The following is a 26,735-nucleotide window of genomic DNA, read 5'->3' on the forward strand; positions in this document are numbered from 1 at the left end:
ACAGGGTAAGAAGCACACAGAGTATCCAAAGTGAAAGTAAAAAAAAAAACAATTTACACACACACACACACACACACACACACACACACACACACACACACACACACACACACACACACACACACACACACTCATCTTCAACCGCTTAGTCCAATTGAGGGTTGCGGGGGGCTGGAGCCTATCACAGCAGTCATAGAATGTGAGGCGGGGTACACCCAGGACAGGACACCAGTCTGTCACAGGGCCACAAACAGACAAACAAACACATACACACCCACAGACACACCTATGGACAATTTAAAGATTCCAATCCACCTAACCTGCGTGTCTTTGGATGTGGGAGGAAACCGGAGCACCCGGAGGGAAAAAAAACACAAACACGGGGAGAACATGCAAACTCCACACAGAAAGGCCACAGGTGGGAATTGAACCCATGACATTCTAGCTGTGAGGCAACAGTGCTAACCACTAAGCCACAGTGCTGCTTCCCCCCCCCCCCCCAAAAAAAAATATGTAAATATAAATATAAATACACAAATATAAATACCAGACATACTGATCGTGACTGGTTTACTGACTTAACAAGCAACATTGGTCTCCATTTGTTGTCGTTATCTTTTAGCTGATCCTGGTTGTACAAGATCACCACATTGGATCCATACTGATCCACACTGGGATTTGGGACGTTTCACACCAGATGCCTTTCCCAAATGCTTTCCACTCTGTTTCACTTCTGAGATTGGACAAAGGTCCCTAAAAAAGGCCAGTCAGCTTTTTAGCTAGCAGGCTAACAACATGCAGAGACAGCAGCGACCCCTTTCCGTTCTCTAATCTTCCTGGGGATTTGAAAGATTCTCTGTCCTCGTTTGGCTTCTGGCCTGCCCGTGGGGAAGTGAGCTCCAGGCGTCCGCCTGTACGCTCCTCCAGGGTTCAGGGGCTCTCGGTCAGGCATTACACTGTCTCCACGTCCAGCCTGATGGGCCTTCAGAATCAACACTGACCTACAGTGACCACCAGGACCCTGTGGTTAGTGCTACACGGTCACCACTAGAGGCCAGTATTTTCTCACCGTCCAGTTAGTGTAGGCCTGTCTGCCCTTATTTTGTTATGTCATTTTCCTTAACTGATGCCAACTTGGCCCAAAATATCACTCATCCCCATCTATACTTATGAGAATTTCAGAGCTGAATATGCAGCAGCTTTTACGGAGTTAACAGCAGAAATTTTGTGAACTGACTCACTGTCCTCATGCCGTGCTAATCATAGGGATTTTTAAACCAATCTGAATGCAAAATAAATATTTTTTTTTCATGGTATATAATTGATTTCCATGTTTTCCCATCTCCATACAACATACCATTTTTTAATTCAGTGTACTGGCAAACCTTTGGATCAGTAGAGAGTTCATTACGTTTTGAAACATTTTAATTAATATCTTTATTTTTATATTGTGCTTCCCATTGATTTCCATGTTTTTTGACCAAAGTCACAACTTTCACTTCAGCTCCATTAAAGACAGATTAATAGTAAACTGCTGAACCGTGGTGGATGGATACCGCTGCCAAGGCGGTAATGTTGTCTGTTAGTAGGATAACTCAAAAAGTAATGAACAGATTTCAGTGACATTTGGTAAGCAGATAGAGATAGATAGCATATTCTGGAAGTAAGATCTGGCATGATGTTTGGCACATATAGCAACATTTAACTGAAGATGTGAGAAGATATTGATGAAATTTGTGGGTGGATGGTTAATGTTTTAGAAAATTAAGAAATTTAATTTTGAATTTCTTCGAGAACATATTTTGGATCCAGGATCCAGAAGAAGTTTAAAGCATTTATGAACATTGAATTAAAAATGTCTCAATAATAGTAATGGAATTTGATAATATTTTGTGATGTCAGAAGAAATAATTTATCATGTTTTATGGTAAAGTGCAAGTTAGTATTTTGTCAGAGGTATGCGCTCAGTCTTTTTTTTTTGTTTGTTTGTTTGTTTGTTTTTGAGAACCAATTTACAATCCGAGATTGTTGCTTATTTCGCTTTAAAAATCTGGCAACAATACAGCTGAACGATCACGTGACTATACGGAAGTGTCGACGTGATAGCAGCGCGAGTATCCATGTATCATGAAAATGGTGCGTTGTTTTTCGTGCGTTGTCTTGTGGAGTTGCATGAACATTGCGGTTTTGCATCAGACACGGTCAGAAGCAGCGGGTTGCGGCTGTGAGGCGCTGAAAAGAGCCACAGATTCCTGCGGAGACGCTGAGACAGCTGCTGCCAGATACTCCAGAGCCGTGAACGAGGCTCAGAGCGCTCAGGAGGCAACGCCAAGTCAGGTCAGACCCTCCGGTAGTTTTTGTAAAATTTTGTTTCTGTGTGCAAAGTAAAATAATGTAAGCATATAAAAAAAAAAAAAAAAAGGGATGTTTAGAAATTCTGTGTTGAAAGTTCCTTGCGCTGTTAAATAAGAACGGGAACTTTTTGAAGAAAACATTAAATAATCTTTGTGTGTATACAACCCCAATTCCAATGAAGTTGGGACGTTGTGTAAAATGTAAATAAAAACAGAATACAATGATTTGCAAATCCTCGTCAACCTGTATCCAGTTGAATACACAACAAAGACAAGATATTTAATGTTCAAACTGATAAACTTTATTGTTTTTGTGCAAATATTTGCTCATTTTGAAATGGATACCTGCAACACGTTTCAAAAAAGCTGGGACAGTGGTATGTTTGGGAATTGGGGTTGTATGCAAATATATATATATATATATATATGTGTGTGTGTGTGTGTACACAGATGAGAACAAAATTTTCCCAAGTGATTTTTTTTTTTTTTTTTTTTTAAACAGCAATAATATGCATGTGTGGATATTGTTATGGTAACCATAACTGTGTGTTGGTAGGTTATTATGCTGGTGATGTGACACCCTAGCCCTAAGCTTAGCCTTAATTACCCAAATAACCCAAATTTTACCTAAATACATGAACCCAAACAATAACTGAAACAAGAAATGTTGATTGATAGGAAAGGAGTTAAAAAAGAAACAGTGTTGCTTCACAGAATCAAACCCATCTCCCAAATGAGAGGGGGCGACATTTACCACTATATTAACAAGGAACAAGCAGCACACACTGATTCACAGAACATTAATTATGGCACCTGACATTACCATGAGAGAGTCAAGTGTCATAATGCTGGTACCATGACTGAAAAGTATAGTGGTGTTTGATGTCTTCCACCATAGTGTCTGTTTGTGGGTGTGTAAAAATAACAGCACCTGATTGCAGCAGAATGCAGAAAAGACAAAACGCTCTGCATGTATCCAGGCATGTGTATAACTTCTATCACAGACAAACTGGGGAGACCTAACATTTGCCATTTTGTATACTTTTGTATTTTGAGTCAAGGATTAATGCAGCTAAAATGGAAAGTTGATATAGGACTAATATTTCTGGAGCAACAACAGATATTAGCTTACAACACAAAACAATGGATGTTGGTAATTACTTTCTGTACTCACACACCATTCCAGCAGAGGGTGGTAAGTCACATTAAAAGTGTGCATGTCTGATTTTACTTAGTAAGTTCAATGTCAGTAGATAATATAATTGCATGTTTAAAAATACATGGATGACACCAGAAAATGAAAACACTTATTTCCATTGTGGTCCATTTAAAAATCAAATGACAAAATAGAAGTAATAATAACACCACTAATAATAATAATAATAATAATAGTATGTGTATATGATAACAAGAACCTAAACAATTTATAAATACATGGAGACAGTAAATTAACATAAAAATACATAATTAACAGGAAATAAAAAAGTTTAGCTCTTCTAAAAACTGTTGAGGTCTAAGGTTCTAAAAACATTCTGGACTCACACGCCATTCTAACTCATTATACAAGGTCTGTCCAAAAAGTATCGTACCTTTTTATTTTTTTCAAAAACTATATGGATTTGAATCACGTGTGATTACATCAGCCAAGCTTGAACCTTCGTGCGCATGCGTGAGTTTTTCCACGCCTGTCGGTTGCGTCGGTCGCCTGTGGGCAGGCTTTGAGTGAGCACTGGTCCACCCCTCCCGTCGGATTTCTTTTGTCTGGGAAATGGCTGAGAGACTGCCGCTTTGCTCCATGAAATTTTTTTCAGAAACTGTTAGAGACAGGCAGTTGGAAACCATTCGATAGATTCAGTTGGATATCGGTGAAGATTCTGTCGGTGTCACACGGATTATGGACTGTTAAAACCTTTTTAAAAGACGGCCCACAGCGGCGGAGGGTGCGCGACGCGCCGAGCGGCCATCGACAGGCTGGAACGACCAGATCATTTCTAAACTGAACTCTGTGTTGATCCGGGACATCATGTGACTACCACAGAAATGGCAACAGAGCTGGACATAGCACTTTTGCGGCACATTCCACTGTTACAGGAGATTTTGTAATGAAAGACGTGCGGGGGATTTCGCGCGTCGGCACGAAGCAGCTCAGGACGCGCAGCAAAAAAACACATCAAAGGGTGACATACAAAACAAGCTGTATCTGCCTTCACCATTAAATATAGTTGAACTTTAATGTTAAAACCCATCAAATTTCTACAATTCTCTTTCTGTGCATGTCCACTGCAAGCAGCGTTTAGGCCTGAGGCAGCTCATTTTATTCCTCTGTGGCATGTTGTGACTGTTCATATCTGATTTCCTGCTTGCTCCATGAGATGAATCCCTGCATATTGTGAGGGAGAACGACTGGCTGTTCAGCCATTCAGACCTGCAGAGAGTCTGTATGTCACATCATTGTGGAAAATCAGAATCAGAATCGCCTTTATTGTCATTGTAATTTACATTACGAGATTTGAGTGCAACTCCAAAAAGGTGCTTTCCGTGGTGCGAGTAATTTTTAGCCAAAATAAAAGATAGTGAAATTTAACAGTAAATTATTCAGAGTATATGTACAACTAATATAAACAAAAGGTAAAATAAAATGAAATGAAATGTGGACCAAGTAAAATGAGAATTATATATAACTGTGGAATCATATTGCATGGGAAAATTGCACATGGTTTACAGATATTGCACAAGAAACTTGAAAGGTGCAGATTAGAGCGATTTGTTTTTGTTCAGAGCAGTGATCGCTCTGGGGAGAAAGCTGTCCCTGAGTCTGTTTGTCCTACTTTCGATTGACCTATACCGTCAGCTGGAAGGTAGTAGGTCAAACAGGTGGTTGCTGGGGTGGGATGTGTCTTTGCAGATGCTGGCAGCTCTGCTGAGGTAGCGAGAGCTGGCAATGTCTTCCAGCCTGGGCAGAGAGCAACCAGTGATCCCCTGGGCAGTTTTGATCACCCTCTGCAGCGCTCTCCTGTCTGTGGTACAGGGGGTGCAGTACATCAGGATGCTCTCGATGGTGGCTCTGTAGAACAACACCAGTAGCTTCTCCTCCAGATTGTTTCTCCTGAACACCCTCAGGAAGTGGAGTCGCTGCTGGGCTTTCTTCACCACCACTGTGGTTTTGGCAGTCCAAGAGAGGCTGTCAGAGAGCTGCACTCCCAGGAACCTGATGGAGCTGACCCTTTCCACACAGTCCCGTTGGATGTAGAGCAGGGCTGGGTCAGCCCTGTTCTTCCTGAAGTCCAGGATTATTTCTTTTGTTTTTGTGGTGTTCAGCGGCAGGTTGTTAGCTGAACACCACACTGTCAGTCGATTTACCTCGTCTCTGTAGTCGGTCTCATCCACCCTGAAATGAGCCCAACCACGGTGGTATCATCCGCAAACTTTATGATGGTGTTTGTGGGATGGGTCGGAGAGCAGTCATGTGTGTAAAGGGTGAACAGGAGGGGGCTCAGTACACAGCCTTGAGGGGAACTGGTGCTGAGTGTGATGGTGGAGGAAAGGTGGGGGCCAAGTTTCACGGACTGTAGGCGGTTTGTGAGGAAGTCCTTGATCCACTGGCAGATGGGGTGGAGATGCCCAGATGTGTCAGTTTCTGGACCAGGATCTCCGGGATGATGTGGTTGAAGGCTGAGCTGAAGTCCAGGAAGAGCATCCTCACATAGCTCCCCTGGTGCTCCAGGTGGCTCAGCGCGGTGTGGAGAGCTGTGGTGATGGCGTCCTCTGTGGAGCGGTTTGCCCTGTAGGCAAACTGGTGGGGGTCCAGAGTGGGAGGCAGACAGGTTCTGATGTGCTGAGAAACCAGTCTTTCAAAGGACTTCATGACCACAGGCGTAAGTGCAACAGGCCTGTAGTCATTTATGCTCTCCACTGCTGACTTCTTGGGGACTGGAATGATGGTGGAGGAAAGCCATCTTTAATGGATCTTATTAATGGATCAACTTAAATCATGTGCTCCAGGTTTCATCAATCTACTGGATCAGTTTTTCTTTTGTCTGTTAATGCAGCAATGTGGAGCTCCTGGTTGTCTGATGTGACAAGATTTCCTCTAATTAATCAAAACAAACAGAAAAACATTATTTCATTGACAATACAAATGAGGAGCTTTTAGATGCTGGACAACTGTAGTTTAGATTGCACTCAATGCCAAAGGGTCCCATTTCCTGCTGTGTTGTTGCATAACAGTGGAGGAGCTTTTGGTGTGTCTGACTTCTGGTCTCAGTGTATTCCAGTGCATCTGCTCAGGAATGTTAATACCCGTCGAGTTCCTTTCTGTGATATTTTCATCTGTCATTTTGAGAGAGGGTTTATCAATGTGATTGTAACCCACCACTATTCTGACGTCAACACCAGAGTCCACAACTTCTGTTTACTGCTCATTTTGTGTGCTGCCATACTACTGTGAAGTTAGATCGGCGAACTATGTCGACAATGATCTTGCCCGACTTTCTGTGACCCTCCCGTCCTGTGCACCAGCAGAATTTCTTGTACATTCGTTTTGTAAATTGTCTGTGGCATGGCCCAAGCAGAGGGTCGCCCCTTTGAGTCTGGTCTACTTGAGGTTTCTTCCTCAAATCACCAGAGGGAGTTTTTCCTTATCACTGTTGCCTGTGTGCTTTCTCTGGGGGTTGGTAGGTTAGACCTTACTTGTGTGAAGCACCTGGAGGTAACTTTGTTGTGATTTGGTGCTGTATAAATGACAATAAATTGAAATTACTGCCAGAGTCTTCAAATTCACAGGCAACATTCTTGGGACACAGACCTTGGACAAGTTCAAAGATGGCTAAAGATGACCTATTTTAAGGTCAAAAGGTCAAATTCCATTTCCTGTTTTATGCTCTTAGGAGGGTATTTCAGTAATATTTTTTTTTTCTTTGCCTGCAGTGACCATAAGAAGCAATCATGTTATTATTACACCACTACAGGTGACAATATTAGCAGGCAAGCAGAGTGTACATGTGCTATGAACCTACTTATAAGGTATGTCTGATTGTTGCAGTCTTTGTACACTGCTAGGAGGGGTGTGAACAGGGCCTCATACTGTGAAGATAGGTTGTTTACAATGCAGGAACACATTCCAAGAGGGAGTCAACTCCATGGAATTAAAAAGTTTGTGTTGCAAGCCTTTGTGTAATAGCAGACAGAAATTGCTTTGAGATGTGGCATAAAGACAAACAAAACACATAGACCATTTTGTATATATTGTTCAAAATGTGCATTTGTGTTTATTGTAAGAACCTTTATTTTATACATTCTTTTGTACAAGACCCCATACTACCTTTATAAAGTGTCAAAATAGTTGTTTGTTATAGTTTGCTTTGTGTTTTGAATAAATGTGTGTGAAATTATTTCCGCTTTATTTTTTCTTTTCTTATTTCTGATTGTAAAAATATTACACTAATAAAACACCACTATAGCATATATTCTGAAAGTACAGGTTGTCCTGAAAAAAGTGACATACCACTTGATTGTGGGATGCAGGGTGAGCTTTTAACAGCAATAATAAAACATTTATGACAGGCGAGTGAACTGTCCAAAAAATGCCCTTGCACCCCAGAAGGTTAAAGAGAAACAAAGCAAATTTTGTTCCTTGTTTTCAGATGGTGCTGATCTCTGGAGGACGATTCCTGATGGGAACAAATGACCCAGGCATCCCTGCGGATGGTGAGGGACCACAGAGACCAGTGGACGTGGACTCCTTCTACATAGACATTCAGGAAGTCACCAACAAACAATTCCAGATTTTTGTCAATGCCACAGGATACATAACTGAGGTTGGGATAATTTCTGTATGGTAATTAATAGTTACTGTAAATATCAGAGAAATCAAGGTTCAGAATGAAGCTTGTAATAAGGTGAAGATTCATTCACATCAGCTTTGCTTGTAATATTGTAATTCTTGTTTGTAGGCAGAGAAGTTTGGAGACTCTTTTGTATTTGAGGGAGTTCTGAGTGATGCTGTGAAAAGTCAAATCTCACAGGCAGTAAGTATTTGCTTTTCTTCAGCATATAGCATACATGCTCTCTTGTATGTTTTACCAGCACAACTTATTCTTAGTACTGTTAGTTAACACAAATCTGATTCACAAGGACTTTTGACTTAATACTCCTCATGAGGGACTGTAAAATCAGGGAGAACAAACACACTTCAGCCACTCCACACACAACCCTGTAATCTCTCACAGATGGACAGCCACTCGTGCTTTCCATGACAACCTGGAGCATTCAGGGCCAGAGGAAGAAGTTCACAAGCTTTTTTTTTTTCTTTTTCTAACAGTGGTGTGTATAGTTCCTGTTTGTCGAGTCAATTCTGTTTATTCATCGATCCCTCTGTCTGATCTGTGCATCTGTCAGTATGTATATCATAAGTTCTTTTGCCTTCTCCCTTTTCATTTGGGGTCATCACAGTGAATCTGATATGGATCTGCATGATGATTTGGCACAAGTTTTATGCTGGATGCCCGTCCTGATGCACCACCACATTACGTGGAGGATGAGCAGAACCAGAACCTTCTGTTTTGGAATCAAGTGCATTGGCCACTGTTCAATACATAAACAACAGTAATTTCTCACAGACTTGGAGAGAAACATGATCAAGAATACGGATCATAAAAATATTTAAAATAATGTTTTAACTAAAACAGAAAATACATCAGTTTCACACATTTAATGCCAAATAGTAACTATAGTGATAACAGTATTGCATTTACGCTAAGTGCTTTATGTATTTGGAAATATTTTTTAAGTATTACATGCACCTTAAACACTTAGCCTAAAGTAAGTCCCTTCAGCTGCTCCCGTGTTTTCACTCGGGGTCGCCACAGCAAATCCGAGGTGGATGTGCATATTGATTTTGGCACAAGTTTTACGGCAGATGCCGTTCCTGATGCGTCCCCACGTTACATGGAGAAATAGGGTTTGAGGATGGGGTTTGAACTTGGAACCTAACCACTTAGCCCACCACCCGTGCAACTACCTTAGACGTTTAGCCTCAGTGCGTTTATTTTTGTCTTTACTATTATGTAAGCGTACGTTCACAGGCTGAGGATTCGCTCCACCAGATCTTTGGAGATGACAGTCAGACTGCATGGATTTTACTGGTTCAGCTTACGTGATGAGTGCACCATGAATGTGTTACTGAGTGTTTGGTGCGATATCACAGAAAACTTCCATTATGGTTTTACACTCTGACTAGACTGTTAAAATGACAATGTTCAAATTAATTCTGTATGTTTGGCCAAGAATGAGAACCTTCATCATTACCCAGCATTCCTTGCTTTTTCAGGTAGCTGCTGCCCCCTGGTGGCTTCCAGTCAAAGGTGCTAACTGGAGACATCCAGAAGGTCCAGATTCTAACATTTCAGACCGGTAAGAGTTAAAACATTGTGTAGTGGCAACAGCATAAACACTGTTGATAATTAAGCTATCATTTAGTAAGGTTCACCTGTGAATTCCCCACTCAGGACCTTCAAACAAATACAGAATGTTTCAGTTTTGGGGATAAAAGAAGCTGGATGATGTCAGTGTTTGAAATTGTAGCTGAGTAATTTCATTTAACATGACACTGTATTTAGACAAGTGACTGGGGTGTGCAGTCCAGCTGGCATTTTTTTTTTTTTTTTTAAATCTGTGAAATTCAGAAATGTGTTTGGTCTGACCATTTTTGTGTGTTTGCACCTTGTGCTTTCTGCTTCTGTGCCAAACGAGAGCAAGCAACCTAAACACACATTAGTAAACCATTTGGCTTACTTCTTAAATAATTTCTGGATTTATTCAGAACTCTGTGCCATAAAACAGGGTTCCAGTGGCTTCCTGTTCCTGCCAGGTCATATTTTAAGGTTTTGTTTTGTTGCACCTCCCTATCAGGCCGACCTAGTTAAACTTTACGTATCGGCCCATTTTCCGTGTTCTCAGAACGCAGGATTATGGTGTCACCTTAATGTTAAGAAGTTGCAGGCCACAGAGTTTTCTCTTAACATGCACCTGTTCTGTGGAACAATCTGCCTACTGAGATGAACAAATCTGATTCTCTGGAGTCTTTCAAATCCAGATTAAAGACTCATCTGTTTTCCCTTTTGTATGACTAATATACTTTGTGTTGCACTGAACCAGTTTTCCCCTCTCCTTCGTAATTGTATTATTAACAATGATTAACAATGTAGCAGCTCTCAGCCTCATTAGATCTAAATTCAGGGTCTGTTAGTGAAGCAGAGGGGTAGTTGCCAGCAACCACATTATTATACTTGTTGCTCTGTCGGTTTACTGCTGGGAATTAGTGCTTTATGTGGTCTTAGTTCTGGCCGATTGATTCTGCTCTCTTTCTCTCTGTTTGAGGCGCAGCTTCCACGATGGACATCTTAAGTTTAGTACCAATTGGTGGACCATTGGTTGAGGACACAGCCAAGTACTCACCCGTGACTGGGGATGCTGATGTTGAATATTAACAATGATCTCTAATTTTGGTTTTATTCTTCTTTTGCATGTTTGATAATTCTTTGTTGTACTTTGTATATTTGATCTCTGTTACTGTTAGAATGGCCCAAGCAGTGGGTCACCCTTCTGAGTCTGGTCTGCTTGAGGTTTCTTCCAAAAAAAAAAAAAACTCTGGAGGAAGTTTTTCCTTACCATTGTCACCTACATGCTTGCTTAGGGTGGGGTGAGGGGTTGGTAAGGTTAGACCTTACTCTTGTGAAGCCTCTTGGGGTGACTTATATTGTGATTTGGTGCTTTATAAATAAATTACAGTGCAGCGCACATAGGAGACGCTGTAATGTAAACAGAAGAAGGGGCTTAAGTATGAACAGAAAGATACAAATGTTCTACGTAACACATTAGTGTGAATGTCAAATTTCTTCCATTGCTGTTTTTTTTCTTTGATAAATGTAACCAGCTCTGTGTGTAAAGGTGCTATATTGTTATCCAAGGACATTCATTTATCATTTCTGTTAATTATCAATAATGAACTCAAAACAAGCCTCCAACTATGATTACAGTATTTATTTTAGTAGAAGTATTTTTGTCCTTTTAGCAAGCGCAAGCACTCTGTAATTACATTTAAGCCTTTGTGTTATTGTTGTAGGTTGAACCATCCTGTTCTACATGTGTCCTGGACAGATGCTGCCACCTTCTGCTCCTGGGCCAATAAGAGGCTTCCTACGGAGGCAGAATGGGAGTATGCCTGCAGGGGTGGCCTGAAAGAGAGGTACAGATCAGTTCAAAATTCTTGGTACTCTTGAATTTCAAGTACATAATTCAGAATGTCTTCAGGAATAGATACAAATGAACCAATTTTGTACAATCTGAAAATTCCTTAAAATGTCCAAAGTAACTGAGCAACAGCAAAAACAAATAAAAAAACAAAACAAAAAAATATTTATAGTGAAATAAAAGAAGACATGCAATTTATGCTGGACAGTTACTGGCACCTGATTGATACATTTAAATCTATTCCAGAAGCTTTTCTGACTAATGTACTTGAAATGATAGATGGAAATTATTTTGAGCAGGACTGTAATTTATTTACAACAAAACACAGTCTGATATGTGCAGTTATCATAAACTGTATTTCTTGTCAGTGTTAACTTTGTGATGCTACCTGTCCTCCTGCCTATAGAATTTTTCCCTGGGGAAACAAATTAAACCCAAAAAGACAACATTATGCCAACCTCTGGCAGGGAGATTTCCCCTCACATAATTCTGGAGAAGATGGATACATCAGAACTTCACCGGTAAGATAGGGAGAAATGGAGAGAACCACAATGTCTACACTTTTGATTTTCTTTGTTCTGTTGTTGTGGAACTGTAAGATGAGTTACATTTTATCAATCATTTCTGGAGTCTTCGGGAAACTACTAAGTCCTCATTTTACAAGTTGATACAGTCTAGCAAGCAGTTTAGAGCTCTAGATGAAATAAATAAAAGATCAGTTTAAGCCAGTCTAATCCTCCACATGGGGAATAAAAATTTACAAACCCATATTCATTCTTGCTCTCTGTCTCTCTCCGTGATTCACATTTCACAGTAAACATATTTGAAAGCATGCATTTACAGTGCATCTGGAAAGTATTCACAGTGCTTCACTTTTCCCCCATTTTGTTATGTTAGTCTTATTCCAACATAGAAACTGTACTCACAACACCCCATAATGACAACATGAAAAAATTTAAACTTTTGCAATTTTCTTAAAAATGAAAAACTAAGAAATCATACATACATAAATATTCACACCCTTTACTCAGTACTTTGTTGATGTACCTTTGGCAGCAATTACAGCCTCAAGTCTTGTTGAATATGATGCCACAAGCTTGGTGCACCAATCTTTGGGCAGTTTGGCCCATTCCTCTTTGCAGCACCATCAAGCTCCATCAGGTTGGATGGTTAGTGTCAGTGCACAGCCACCTCAGATCTCTCCAGAGATGTTCAAAGAGATTCAGGTCTGGGCTTCAGCTAGACCACTCAAGGACGTTCACAGAGTTGTCTTGAAGTCACTCCTTTGATATCTTGGCTGTGTGCTTATGGTCATTGTCCTGCTGAAAGATGAACAGTCGCCCCAGTCTGAGGTCAAAAGCACTCTGGAGCAGGTTTTCATCCAGGATGTCTCTGTACATTGCTGCTCTCATCTTTCACTCAATCCTGACTAGTCTCCCAGTTCCTGCTGCTGCAAAACATCCCCACAGCATGATGCTGACACCACCATGCTTCACTGTAGAAATGGTGCCTGGTTTCCTCCAAACATGGTGCCTGGCATTAATGCCAAAGAGTTAAATCTTTGTCTCATCAGACCAGAGAATTTTGTTTCTCATGGTCTGAGAGTCCTTCAGGTGCCTTTTGACAAACTCCAGGCGGGCTGCCATGTGCGTTTTACTAAGGAGTGGCTTCTATCTGACCACTCTACCATACAGGGCTGATTGGTAGATTTGCTGCAGAGATGGTGTCCTTCTGGAAGTTTGTGCTCTCTGCACAGAGGAATGCTGAAGTTCTGACAGAGTGACCATCGGGTTTCTTGGTCACCTACCTGACTAAGGCCCTTCTTCCCCGACCCCTTGTTAGACGGATGGACGGTCAGGTCTAGGAAGAGTCCTGGTGGATCTGAAATTCTTCCATTTACAGATGATGAAGGTCACTGTGCTCATTGGACCTTCAAGCAACAGAAATGTTTGTGTACCATTCCCCAAAAATATGTTTTGAGACAGTCTGGTCTCAGAGGTCAATACAACCCCTGGCAAAAATTATGGAATCACCGGCCTCGGAGGATGTTTCATTCAGTTGTTTAATTTTGTTAGAAAAAAGCAGATCACAGACACTGACACAAAACTAAAATCATTTCAAATGACAACTTTCTGGCTTTAAGAAACACTATAAGAAATCAAGAAAAAAAAAATTGTGGCAGTCAGTAAAGGTTACTTTTTTAGACCAAGCAGAGGGAAAAAAATATGGACTCACTCAATTCTGAGGAAAAAATTATGGAATCATGAAAAACAAAAGAACGCTCCAACACATCACTAGTATTTTGTTGCACCACCTCTGGCTTTTATAACAGCTTGCAGTCTCTGAGGCATGGACTTAATGAGTGACAAACAGTACTCTTCATCAATCTGGCTCCAACTTTTTCTGATTGCTGTTGCCAGATCAGCTTTGCAGGTTGGAGCCTTGTCAATGGACCATTTTCTTCAACTTTCACCAAAGATTTTCAATTGGATTAAGATCCAGACTATTTGCAGGCCATGACATTGACCCTATGTGTCTTTTTGCCAGGAATGTTTTCACAGTTTTTGCTCAATGGCAAGATGCATTATCATCTTGAAAAATGATTTCATCATCCCCAAACATCCTTTCAATTGATGGGATAAGAAAAGTGTCCAAAATATCAATGTAAACTTGTGCATTTATTGATGATGTAATGACAGCCATCTCCCCAGTGCCTTTACCTGATATGCAGCCCCATATCATCAATGACTGTGGAAATTTACATGTTCTCTTCAGGCAGTCATCTTTATAAATCTCATTGGAACGGCACCAAATAAAAGTTCCAGCATCATAACCTTGCCCAATGCAGATTCGAGATTCATCACTGAATATGACTTTCATCCAGTCATCCACAGTCCACGATTGCTTTTCCTTAGCCCATTGTATCCTTGTTTTTTTCTGTTTAGGTGTTAATGATGGCGTTCGTTTAGCTTTTCTGTATGTAAATCCCATTTCCTTTAGGTGGTTTCTTACAGTTCGGTCACAGATGTTGACTCCAATTTCCTCCCATTCGTTCCTCATTTGTTTTGTTGTGCATTTTCGATTTTTGAGACATATTGCTTTACGTTTTCTGTCTGACGCTTTGTTCTCCTTGGTCTACCAGTATGTTTGCCTTTAACAACCTTCCCATGTTGTTTGTATTTGGTCCAGAGTTTATACACAGCTGACTGTGAACAACCAACATCTTTTGCAACATTGCGTGATGATTTACCCTCTAAGAGTTTGATAATCCTCTCCTTTGTTTCAGTTGACATCTCTCGTGTTGGAGCCATGATTCATGTCAGTCCACTTGGTGCAACAGCTCTCCAAGGTGTGATCACTCCTTTTTAGATGCAGACTAACGAGCAGATCTGATTTGATGCAGGTGTTAGTTTTGGGGATGAAAATTTACAGGGTGATTCCATAATTTATTCCTCAGAATTGAGTGAGTCCATATTTTTTCCCTCTGCTTGGTCTAAAAAGTAACCGTTACTGACTGCCACAATTTTTTTTTCTTGATTTCTTATAGTGTTTCTTAAAGCCAGAAAGTTGCCATTTGAAATTACTTTAGTTTTGTCATGTCTGTGATCTGCTTTTTTTTTTTTTTTTTCCTACAAAATTAAACAACTGAATGAACATCCTTCGAGGCTGGTGATTCCATAATTTTTGCCAGGGGTTGTAGACAATTCCTTTGTCTTCATGCTTGGTTTGTGCTCTGACATGCACAGTCAACTGTAGGATCTTATATGTAGACAGTTATGTGCCTTTCCAAATCATGTCCAATCACGAGCTGTAGAAACATCTCAAGGATGATCAATGGAAACAGGATGCACCTGAGCTCAATTTTGAGTTTCATGACAAAGGCTGTAAATATTTACATGCATGTGATTTTGTAGTTTATTTATTTTTAATAAATTTGCAAAAATCTCCTAACTTTTTTCACATTGTCATTATGAATGAAAACTGTTTATTTCGAACATTTGATACAACAACAATTACAAGATAGATCAGTAAAGACAACAACAAAAAAGTTCCTACTGTGTACCCAACATGTCCGAAAAGGGGTAGGGTGAAGCATCAGCTTATTTATCCCTACCCCTTCTTCCCCACAACCAGTAATACCCTTTGCCACATATACACATAGATTCCTACACACCTAAACCGATATCAATATACATATATATACACATACATATATACATACACACATCAACATACATACACATATACATATATATACACAAACATAAATATACACCTACACATACCTACTTACATACAAAATACAAGCCAAAGCAAAAAACAAAAACACCCTAACCCTCATTACCCTTCCTCCTCCCTATACCTAGAAAAAACCATATTTTTGTACCGCTGTTTGAACTGGTTCATGCTTGGACATTGCTTGAGCCCCACTCCCAATCTGTTCCACATCCTCACCCCACAGACAGAAATACAGAAACCTTTTAATGTTGTTCGTGCCCACTGATGCTTTAAATTAAATTTCCCCCTCAGACTGTAATCCCCTGATCTGTTAAAAAAAAACATATTTTTAATATTTGCTGGAAGTAAATTGTTTATTGCTTTATACACAATTTGTACTGTTTGAAAATGAACCAAGTCTGTGAATTTTAAGAATTTGGATTGTAAAAATAGTGGATTTGTATGATCTCTATAGCCAGTATTATGAATAATTCTTATAGCTCTTTTCTGCATTACTGATAGTGATTGTGTTGTACCTTTATAAGTATTACCCCATACCTCTGCACAGTACTGTAAATATGGTTAAAACCAGTGAGCAGTAAAGAATGCGGAGGTGAGTTGTGGTCCGAATATGTTTCGCTTTTGTTTAGAACTGAAATGCTTCTTGACAGTTTACTTTGTATATGTTTTATATGAGTCTTCCGGTTTATCTTATCATCTATATCACCCCCAGAAACTTATTTTCATGTACCCTTTCAATATCTACCCCCTCGACTTGTAACTGAACCTGTATGTCTGTATTACAATAGCCAAATAACATGTATTTTGTTTTACTTAAGTTTAATGATAATTTGTTTCTGTCAAACCATATTTTCAATTTTCCCATTTCTATACTGATCCTCCTCAGTAACTCCTGCAAATCCCCCCCTGAACAAAAAATGCTTGTGTCATCTGCAAATAATACTAATTTTAATATTTTGGAAACATTGACAATATCATTTATATAAATTAGAAACAGTTTTGGACCCAATACTGACCCCTGTGGGACGCCACAAGCATTGTCCAAGCATGATGATGTATATTCCCCCAACTTCACAAACTGTTTTCTGTTAAGTAGCTTCTCACCCAGTGCAACACCAACCCCCTAATCCCATACTGTTCAAGTTTATTGATTAATATGTCATGATTGATTGTATCAAAAGCCTTTTTAAGGTCTATAAATATTCCAACTGAATGTAATTTGTGGTCTATGGTGTTTGTAATCTCAACTGATTCTATTAATGCAAGCAATGTTGAACTATGTGCTCTGAATCCATATTGACTATCAGTAAGTAATTTATGTTTATTTATGAATTTGTCTAATCTATTATTGAATAACTTTTCTAATAATTTGGAAAATTGTGGAAGCAAAGAAACAGGTCTATAATTGTGAAGTGGTGTCTATCCCCCGTCTATACAGCGGCAACAACCTTAGCTATTTTCATTTGATTGGGAAATTTACCAGTTTGAAATGATAAGTTACAGATGTATGTTAATGGTTCTACAATCCATCAATGACCTGTTTTACCACCACATATCAATTTCATTTAAATCGGTAGATGTTTTATATTTACAATTATTCACAATGTCTATAATTTCATTTCCATCCACTGCTGTGAGGAACATTGAACAGGGATTCTTTCTATGAGATATTATCCCAATCCTCAGGTTGGGAATCGGGAATTTTTTTCTGCCAAGCTTGGTCCAATATTTACAAAAAAATTATTAAAACCGTTGACTACCTCATCCTTATTTTCCTTCTTGACATTATTATCAATGAATACTGAGGGTAACTCTGTTTTTTATTACCATTTTGATAATGCTATTTAATATATCCCATATTCCTTTAATATTGTTTTTTGTTATTATATAATATGTTACTATAATATTCCTTCCTACATACCCGTATAATATTAGTTAATCTATTTTTGTATTTCTTATATCTATTTTCTGCCTCTTAGTTTTATGAATTCTATACAGTGTATTTTTCTTATTACATGCATTTCGTAACCCTTTCGTCATCCATGGTCGAGCTTGGATTTTTTGTTTTCTGTAGTCTTGTTTAATTGGACAATTTTTATCATATAATGATGTAAATATTTGTAAAAAAGTTTCATATGCACTATCAACATCACTTTCACTGTATACCTTTTCCCAGTTTTGCTCCTGTAAATCCTTCTTTAGTGTGTTCATGTTTTCCTCTGTCTGCACTCGCCTGTATTTTATTTTCTCCTCTGGCTGATTCCGCCGATGGTTTCTATTATAAACGATGAAAACTGGTAGATGATCACTAATGTCATTGATTAATAATCCACTCAGTGTTATTCTCAATATCATTGCTGAATATATTATCAATTAAGGTGGCACTATGGGATGTAATTCTGCTTGGCCTGGTGAGTTTTGGATATAAACTCATACTGTACATTATACTGATAAATTCATCTGTTATTTTATGCTTATTTGGATTGAGCAGATCAATATTTAAGTCACCACAAATGAACACAGTTTTTTTATTAGTTTTTTGAGAACATTTTTTCCCATACAGTCAGTGAATGTTTCAATACTAGATCCTGGTGCTCTATATATACAGCTGACTAATACATTTTTGCCTTTTTTCTTCACATATTTCATAGTTATACATTCCTAATAAGTTATCAGTCACAGTTGTCATATTGTCTATATTTTATGATCCATGTTCTTATCCACATACACAGCACTCCTCCTCCACTCTATTTTTTCTGTTTACACAATTAAATTCATATCCATCCATGTTCAAAATCCATTCCTTTATCTTCATTGATCCATGTTTCTGATATAGCAATTATGGAACATGGATCAATGAAGATAAAGGGTATTGTGTGAAGAATTTGGAGGAAAATGAATTTCATCCATTTGGAATAAAGGGCTGTAACATAAAATGTGAAAAAGTGATGCATTATGACTACTTTCCTGGAGCACTGTAAATACTAAATTAAAGCCTAAAATGTGTGTTGTGTGGAAAAAAAATTTGTAAATTCTGCCATACATACACTTACCACATTTTCTTATATTTTCTCCAGGCATTCAGACAAAAGAACACTTTTATGATGTTGCATTAATGTGGTGTTGCTGTCTTCCTGAAACACAGGTGATGTCATTTCCTCCCAATAACTTCGGTCTGTATGACATGGTGGGCAACGTGTGGGAGTGGACGGCAGACTGGTGGACAGTGCACCACACCACCGAACAGCAAAATAACCCAGTAACAACATGTCACTGCTTTTACCTTCTGTATCCAGCTTTGCAGTATTTTCCTCTGATATCACCTCATCTGTCTCGCTTTCAGAAAGGTCCACCTTCAGGTACAGACAGGGTGAAGAAGGAGCGGGTCGGTACATGTGCCACAAGGTAAAACACTGAGACAGTCACTTTTCACACGAGGTCTTTGGTGTATGAAGCTGCAGATATTTTGTCTGATATATTTAAAGTAGAACCAGCTGGTTTTACAGTCATGAACGTATTATTTATTTATTTTATTATTATTATTTTTTTTTTTTTTTTTGCTTTTGTCGCTCACTGATGTTCATTCAGAGGCGCTTTTTGGGATTTTAACTTATTTTTTGTGAGAAGTGTGATTTCACTTTAAGGGCTTGGAATTTTAAATTTTTAAACACAATTTGTGTCCTTAATGAGAACTATAAAGGGATTTCTTAAAAATAATATTTATAACTCTATGAAAAGCTTTGTAGCTTTGAAGGGGGAATATTTTTATATTATAACAGTACAATTACTACCATTATTAAGGTGGTGAGTGGCATTATTAAAGCTTTGGACTGCAAAAAGTATTGTTGACCTGTCAAAAGCTTTTGACACTGTGGATCACAACATCTTGGCAGATAGACTTCAAAATATTGGTTTATATGAGTGTGCTGTTAAATGGTTTTCTAACTAATTGTCAGCTAGAGCACATGTCCAGTTTGCCGGCTGTTCCTCTTCTTTCCTTCCGGTGTTGAAAGGTATACCTCTGGGACCCTTGCTCTTCACCATATATACTATACAAACTCAAGAATTCTTGCAGTCAGTTTTTGTTTTGCAGTCTAACTTAACTAAGTTGAAAGGTGTTAGATGCAGATCAGTCAAAATTTATGCTTTTCTCACACTGTGAAAAACAGCACCCAATTTTCTTAAAGGGCATATCTCACTCCAGTCAACACTGTCTTTTAAAAAAAAATATATACCACATTATAAATCATAACTTCCAACTCTTTATCTTCTGCAAGTTCTGATAAAGCTGATAAAAGTAAGATAAGCCAGAGTGCACCTGAAAAATGCACAACATATTGACAGGCATTTTGATCTGTAATCATGATGTAACATCAGGCACTGACTATTGCCTGTCTTACAGTCACTCCACCCGTGTTCACAAATGGAAAGAAGAGAATCCGTGGTTAGATCCATGTTTTGAAGACCATTCTTGCGCTGTGCTGGGCTTCACTTCTGCAGTAATAATAATAATAGTAATAATGCTATCCCACTGAAACATGTTGGGGAAAAAACTGTCATGACAGAAAATCTCTGCTTGCTTTGCAGGATTAAAAGGTACAGTGTGCCATTTTTGAAGAAGAGAGCAAATGCTATATGCCCATCAAATATTAATGTGTTTTTAACCTTTTCAATGTTATTTATTTTATTAACTTAGACTTTGACAGAAACATTTAAAAAAGAAACTTTGGTATTACAAATAAATGGTACTATACATAAATCTCTTTTTTTTTTTTTTTGTCTGTTATTCTTTCTTTCAATGCGTCGAAAACCACTGACAATTAGTTAAAACAGGGCTTGTAGTGCAGCAGATAACAGAATATTTGCAGAGGAATCCTTCAAATCCGGTTACAAGCACCAAAATTTGACTGTGTATACCTTTTGGTACATATTTTAGAAAAATAACATTAGCCATTTGAATTTTCGATAGGGGGCCAAGTAGGGTCAATTGAAGAACTGCATAGGGGTCTACAAAATGTTCCAGTCATATTGAAAGCTATACCACATTATGTGTCTGATCACAAAGATTCCAAAAAGGTTTAGTTTGGACTATCTGTGACTGAATGTTCTAGAGTTATGGGGTAAAAAACAGCAAGCATGGTGACAAAGGTCACTTTCAGTTTGTACAGGGGTCAAAAGTTGAAGTTGCTCCAGTTATGGTAAAACATGATGTAAATTATTGGTTGAGTTAGTAGGATTTTAAAAAGGAATAGTTTGCACCATGCATAGTTATCACGTTATGGGGTAACGTCACATGTCATAGAATCCAATGGACGTCGACATTGTTTGACCTTTACTTTGGAGACCAAACATTCAACACAGAACTATTCCATTTGTTAATCCTATTAGCTCAACCAATAATTTGCACCATGTTTTACCAAAACTGGAGCAACTTTAACTTTTGACCCCTGTACAAACTGAAACTGACCTTTGTCACCATTCTTGCTGTTTTTACCCCATAACTCCAGAACATCCAGTTATAGATAGTCCAAACTATACCTTTTTGGAATCATTGGCATCAGATACATAATGTGGTATCACTTTCAATATGATTGGAACATTTTTTTTTATTTTGACCCTGTGCAATTCTTCAGTTGACCCCTACTTGGCCCCCTATTGAAAATTCAAATGGCTAAAGTTATTTTTCTACAATATGTACCAAAACGTATATACAGTCAAATTTTGGTGCTTGTAACCAGATTTGAATGATTCTTACAGTTATCTGCTGTACTATTGCAGGCCTGAATCCAGACTGGTCTGGTAGAAAAAATTTGACCGATGCAACTGCATCGGTCAAATTTTTTTTACGCATCATTCGTCATCGGTAAAAAAAAAAAAAATCTTGAATAATCCCGAATAGTGCCGAACGTGTCCCTGCAGTGAACACAGCTTTTTGGTGGTTTTCATGTCAACCCGTAGTCCATAAATTATACTGATTTTTTTTCCAGAGTCATATGGACGTACAAATAAAGTCAGATATTCAGGGTTTGGTCTGCAGCGGCTCTGTAATCGACTGTTTCTGCAGCGCGACTCCACTTTGAAGCCGTGAACCATTGAAGCAATGCTTCGATCCACTAGCTCGTTGGGTCTTTGATTCGCTGCTCTTCAGAAATGGCAAGTCCGCTTCTTAACCCCTCAAAGCCATTAAAATACCGTGAGTCACTTTTCTGTGGATTAAAGTCACTAACTGGGACTCTTGTCTTGTTGCAATCAAGAAACAAGAATCCTCCTCCTTTCCGTTGGAACAGCTCCAAACGCTGTGCGGCTCTCTGCCGAGACAGAGTCCGGTCGGAATGAATAACTTCAAAATGAATTGCCGCTTTAAATAAAATGACACCTCTTTCCAAACGTTGTAATACAGACAAGAAACTACAATCGACTAAAATGTTTTTTCCTCCCAAAATGAGACATGCTGTATTTCTTTACAAATTACATCCTGAAGTGAAGCACAGCAGCTGCAAGAGTTCAGCTCAGATATATGGAAAGACATTCATGCCAGTCATGTCTGAAAGGAAATGTTTTTGACAAAAACTACAGATTTTGTTTATTCCTATTTATGTCCAGAGATCAAGGATCCACTATGTAGAGTTTATTATGTCCAAAGTTTATGGATCCAGTGACCAATTTCATATTTATTTACTTTAAGACTCAATGTTCAATTTCAATTTAATTGGCTTATAAAGTGCCAAATCACAACAAAATCTAAATATACTAAAACAAATATATTACAATTGTACACATCACAATTGTGATGTATTTGTTTTAGTATATTTAGTCATGGACATGATGAATATTGTTACCTGCTGGACTGTTTCTAATTTTGATTGGTATCAAAGGAAAATGTCTTCTGTGAACTGTCTGTATCTCAATATATTATTATTATTAAGAATTTATGCAGTAATATTTTTATTGATTTTTATCAATTGAAAAAAAAATCATATATAGATTCAGGTATAATTGAAAGGTTTTGGCAATAAATTTGATCCTGTTTACAGTCAAGTTTTGTTATAGTATTGTTTTTTTAGGACATCATATTTATAAAAATAAGTGTTCACTATGGTCCATGAAGTATAATAAATATATTATAAGAAGTGTGACATTGTATCTTGCACACAAATAAAAGAATGAAGATTATTGAATAACAAGACGGGTACGATTTTTATTTTATCATTGGGCAAAAATGCATCTGTCAGATTTTGACTCTGGATCCAGCCCTGTATTGCTAATAATGTTTGTAGAGCTATAAAATCCTATAGCTTCAGGGAGCTCTGTCCCTTAACTCCCGCTGGGACCCCTGGCCGTGAGTCGTGATCACGTAATTTCCTGGGGACTAAAATGGTTCTAGCTGGAACCCTGGTGTCTGTACCTATCTCACTGTTGAACAGTATTGATATCGTCTGTCCAATTTGTATCAAATCTTACGTGCATAGCCTACTCCGTGTCCCCACCCTATGATCTTTTACGCTACGTACTGTGCCATCACTTTCCATGTTTAAGGTGAATGATTAATTTACTCCCCACGAAGAATGTTGATGTTTTGTTTACTTTGACTATTGACTACAATTCTAAGCAATTGCTATTCTTAAAACTAATTTGTTTGAACACTGCTGTTCTGCAATAGGAGTTGGTTAACTTGTCTCAGTAACTGCTATTATTTCTGAACTGTAATCAGATGCATCCTTGTACAGGTTTAGTTGTGAATCTACATAAACAGCAAAAAAAAAAAAAAAAAAATCCTCATGTACAAAGACTTGCATGGATTTCCTACTAAAACATGGCATATGCCAAAACCCAGGAACTAGCGTAAGCACAAAAATATTCAGATGTATCAAAGTGTGCGTTGGCATGGATCTACACACGTTCCATTTTTACATCCCACTGAATTTGGAATTGCGCGTGGAACCAAACTCCTCCCTGGCGATGCCCCATTAATATGCAGTTTCATGTAAATAAGCCCTTTGAGCAGGGATTCCCCACAATGTCACATGAGAGAACATGAACACAGAAAAGAAATTATACTATAGATGACTGGAAATTACGTGGAGACACAGGGATAATTTATTTGGTAAGCTGTTAAACGGATTCATCGTGAATCGTGTGTGTGTGAGGCTGACGGGCAAAACAGTGCACACACACTGACATTAACAAGGTGATGCATGCCTCCGCTGACCGTGTGATATTCACAACTTACGCGTTTATTGACAAATACTGAACACAGGAAGCCTGTTAAGAAGCCCTGCAGCTCTCACCATCAAGCAGAAATTAAAACAAAGACAATAATAAACATTTGAATGCGCACACGCCCAAATGTGCCTGCGCTGGTTTATGTTCGGGTCAACTACACAAATACACCATTTTACACAGCAAACAGCCAGCCATCGTACACCACGCCAGCTACCAGCCTGATGCGCATTTGTGCTTCACATATGATGTGAACATGTGTGCAGTCAATAGCTCTGATTACATGGAAACCGGCCGCAAATGGCGCTTTAATGTTGGAATGTGATGTACTGGATGACATTCGGATGATTGAGTTCCACACAGCTGGCATGGCTCAGCTCAAGTTTGACTGGCACACTCCTGACTGATTGACCAGTTCCTGTTGGAATACCCCTTTTGCCAGGACTCCCACTGTGAACAGCACCCGTGTGGGCATAGATAACTGCCTGGCTCCTCGCTGTATTGTGCTCTGGGAGAGCCGCAGTTCTGTGCGCAACTCCAGTATCAGGTAATCAGAATCGGTTTATGAGCCAGTTATCGTCATTTGCAAGAAAATCCTCGCGTTCCCTGAATCATGTTGGATTGCACCATTTGCAAGGTCCTCTAATGCTAACGCAGCCACTGTTAGTGCCATTTTACGTCACTTTGCACATGATTTTATATCCACCCATATAATTGCAAACATATGTGTTAATTCATTATTTCATTACTGTGTCCCTGATGTGCACATCACTCTGACTTCATGTTTTCACACTATTAATGGTTCCCAGCATCACTTTATGGGTGATTCTTTAACTACGGGCACTATTGGCCTTGTAAATGTAATTTCCACCACACCATTGTCTTACAATATAAAGCGCCTTGGGGCAACTGTTTGTTGTGATTTGGCACTATATACATGTGCTCTGATGTCACTGTTTATCTCCATAGAAACTACCCAAACAATCTTTCATACAAACTGTTTAAGGGACATTACAGTGTTATGGTGGAAATTACGGCAAAAGTGTGGGACAACTACATTTTGTTTAAAAAAATCACAACAGTTGTATGACATTGAATACCCCAATTATATTTTGATTATTTTACTGATATTTATTCAGAGATATTTTAAAACATTAGAAAAAACGTTTCTTTACCATTCATTTTTATCATTGAAGATCAAAAGTCTGGGTGTGGGACAAGCACAAAACGGCAATATTTGCATATAATGATGCTGAAAAAAGGTGAAAAAGTCATCATAGACTACTAGAACGAATTTCTTAACACACTTTCATTGTAAAGATAACTATAAAAGTGTGAAATTTCCCCTTTTTTCTGTTTTTCATACAATATGATCAAAGGACATAATAAGTGCCCGTAGTCTAAGAATCACCCTTACATGTCCGCAGTAGATATGTGCGTATGCCAGCCAGGATTTTTGCATGATGCACCACACATTTCCACAGTCATTTCACTTTTGATACATCTGAACGTTGGCATACGCCAAGTTTTTGTGCATAAGCACACTTTGCACATGAGGCACCAGGATATTTTTTGTGTGGCGGAAACACAGACAAGAACTGGTACTGGTACTACTCTCTGGAGGAGAAATACTGCAGTGGGAAATACATTTTTATTGTCGACCTGTTTGATTATGCAGGCAAAATGCAGCCTGTCTGAGGTACAGATCAAATAAATAAAAGATCAATTTAATTCTCCACATGGGAGGAAAATTGTACTAACCCCATATTTTCAAATTATTCATGAACTTTGTCTGTCTGTGTCGTTAAGTTCAGCGGTTCTGCTTTCATGACTTCTCAAGACTGGAAATCAACGTACAGGAAATACAGTTAACTCTGCTTGGGCAGTACATCAATTTTATCTGCAACACCATTTGAGCCGCCCACTGGTAACCAGTCTTGTTTGTACGCCACCAGCGACGGTTGCTATGGGAATGTGACTAATTGCACTCAAAATTAGCAATTGTTTGTTTCAGATGAATAAACTGTATGAAGGAAGCGAGGATGCTGTTCAGACACAGTGCATACTGTTGGTACAAACTCAGTACAAGATGTGCAAATGGAACTGGTTCTCCAAAATAGTTGTCTTATTTTTAGCTTTCCTTCCCAAGATGACTGGCTTGATGATAATAAAGTTCTCTTTGTCTCAGTCTTACTGTTACAGATATCGATGTGCGGCCCGAAGCCAGAATACTCCAGACAGCTCAGCTTCTAATCTTGGTTTTCGCTGTGTTTCTCAAGTGACCTGACCTGCTGCACTTGGATACAGTTTTTTTTTTTTTTCTTTTTCTTAATCCGCTTTCTCATATACAACCCCTGGCAATAATTATGGAATCACCGGCCTCGGAGGATGTTCATTCAGTTGTTTAATTTTGTAGAAAAAAGCAGATCACAGACATGACACAAAACTAAAGTTATTTCAAATGGCAACTTTCTGGCTTTAAGGAACACTATAAGAAATCAGGAAAAATAATTGTGGCAGTCAGTAACGGTTACTTTTTAGACCAAGCAGAGGGAAAAAAAAATATGGACTCACTCAATTCTGAGGAATAAATTATGGAATCACCCTGTAAATTTTCATCCGTAAAACTAACACCTGCATCAAATCAGATCTGCTCGTTACTCTGCATCTAAA

The 26,735-nt window shown here is 38.7% G+C and overlaps 1 protein-coding gene across 1 annotated transcript; it reads left to right on the forward strand.

The window, feature by feature from the left end:
* Positions 1-2,082: 2,082 nt before the first annotated feature.
* On the forward strand, positions 2,083-26,424 carry sumf1 (sulfatase modifying factor 1). Its single transcript, XM_034166726.1, is given in 10 exon segments — positions 2,083-2,337; positions 7,997-8,170; positions 8,306-8,380; positions 9,682-9,764; positions 11,476-11,598; positions 12,010-12,124; positions 18,988-19,101; positions 19,186-19,221; positions 19,224-19,247; positions 26,251-26,424. Coding segments are annotated over 10 exon segments (1,053 nt in total). The 5' UTR covers positions 2,083-2,127; the 3' UTR covers positions 26,350-26,424.
* The last annotated feature ends 311 nt before the right edge of the window (positions 26,425-26,735 follow it).

Source organism: Thalassophryne amazonica, chromosome 3 (assembly GCF_902500255.1).
Source record: "Thalassophryne amazonica chromosome 3, fThaAma1.1, whole genome shotgun sequence".
Taxonomy (NCBI): Eukaryota; Metazoa; Chordata; class Actinopteri; order Batrachoidiformes; family Batrachoididae; genus Thalassophryne; species Thalassophryne amazonica.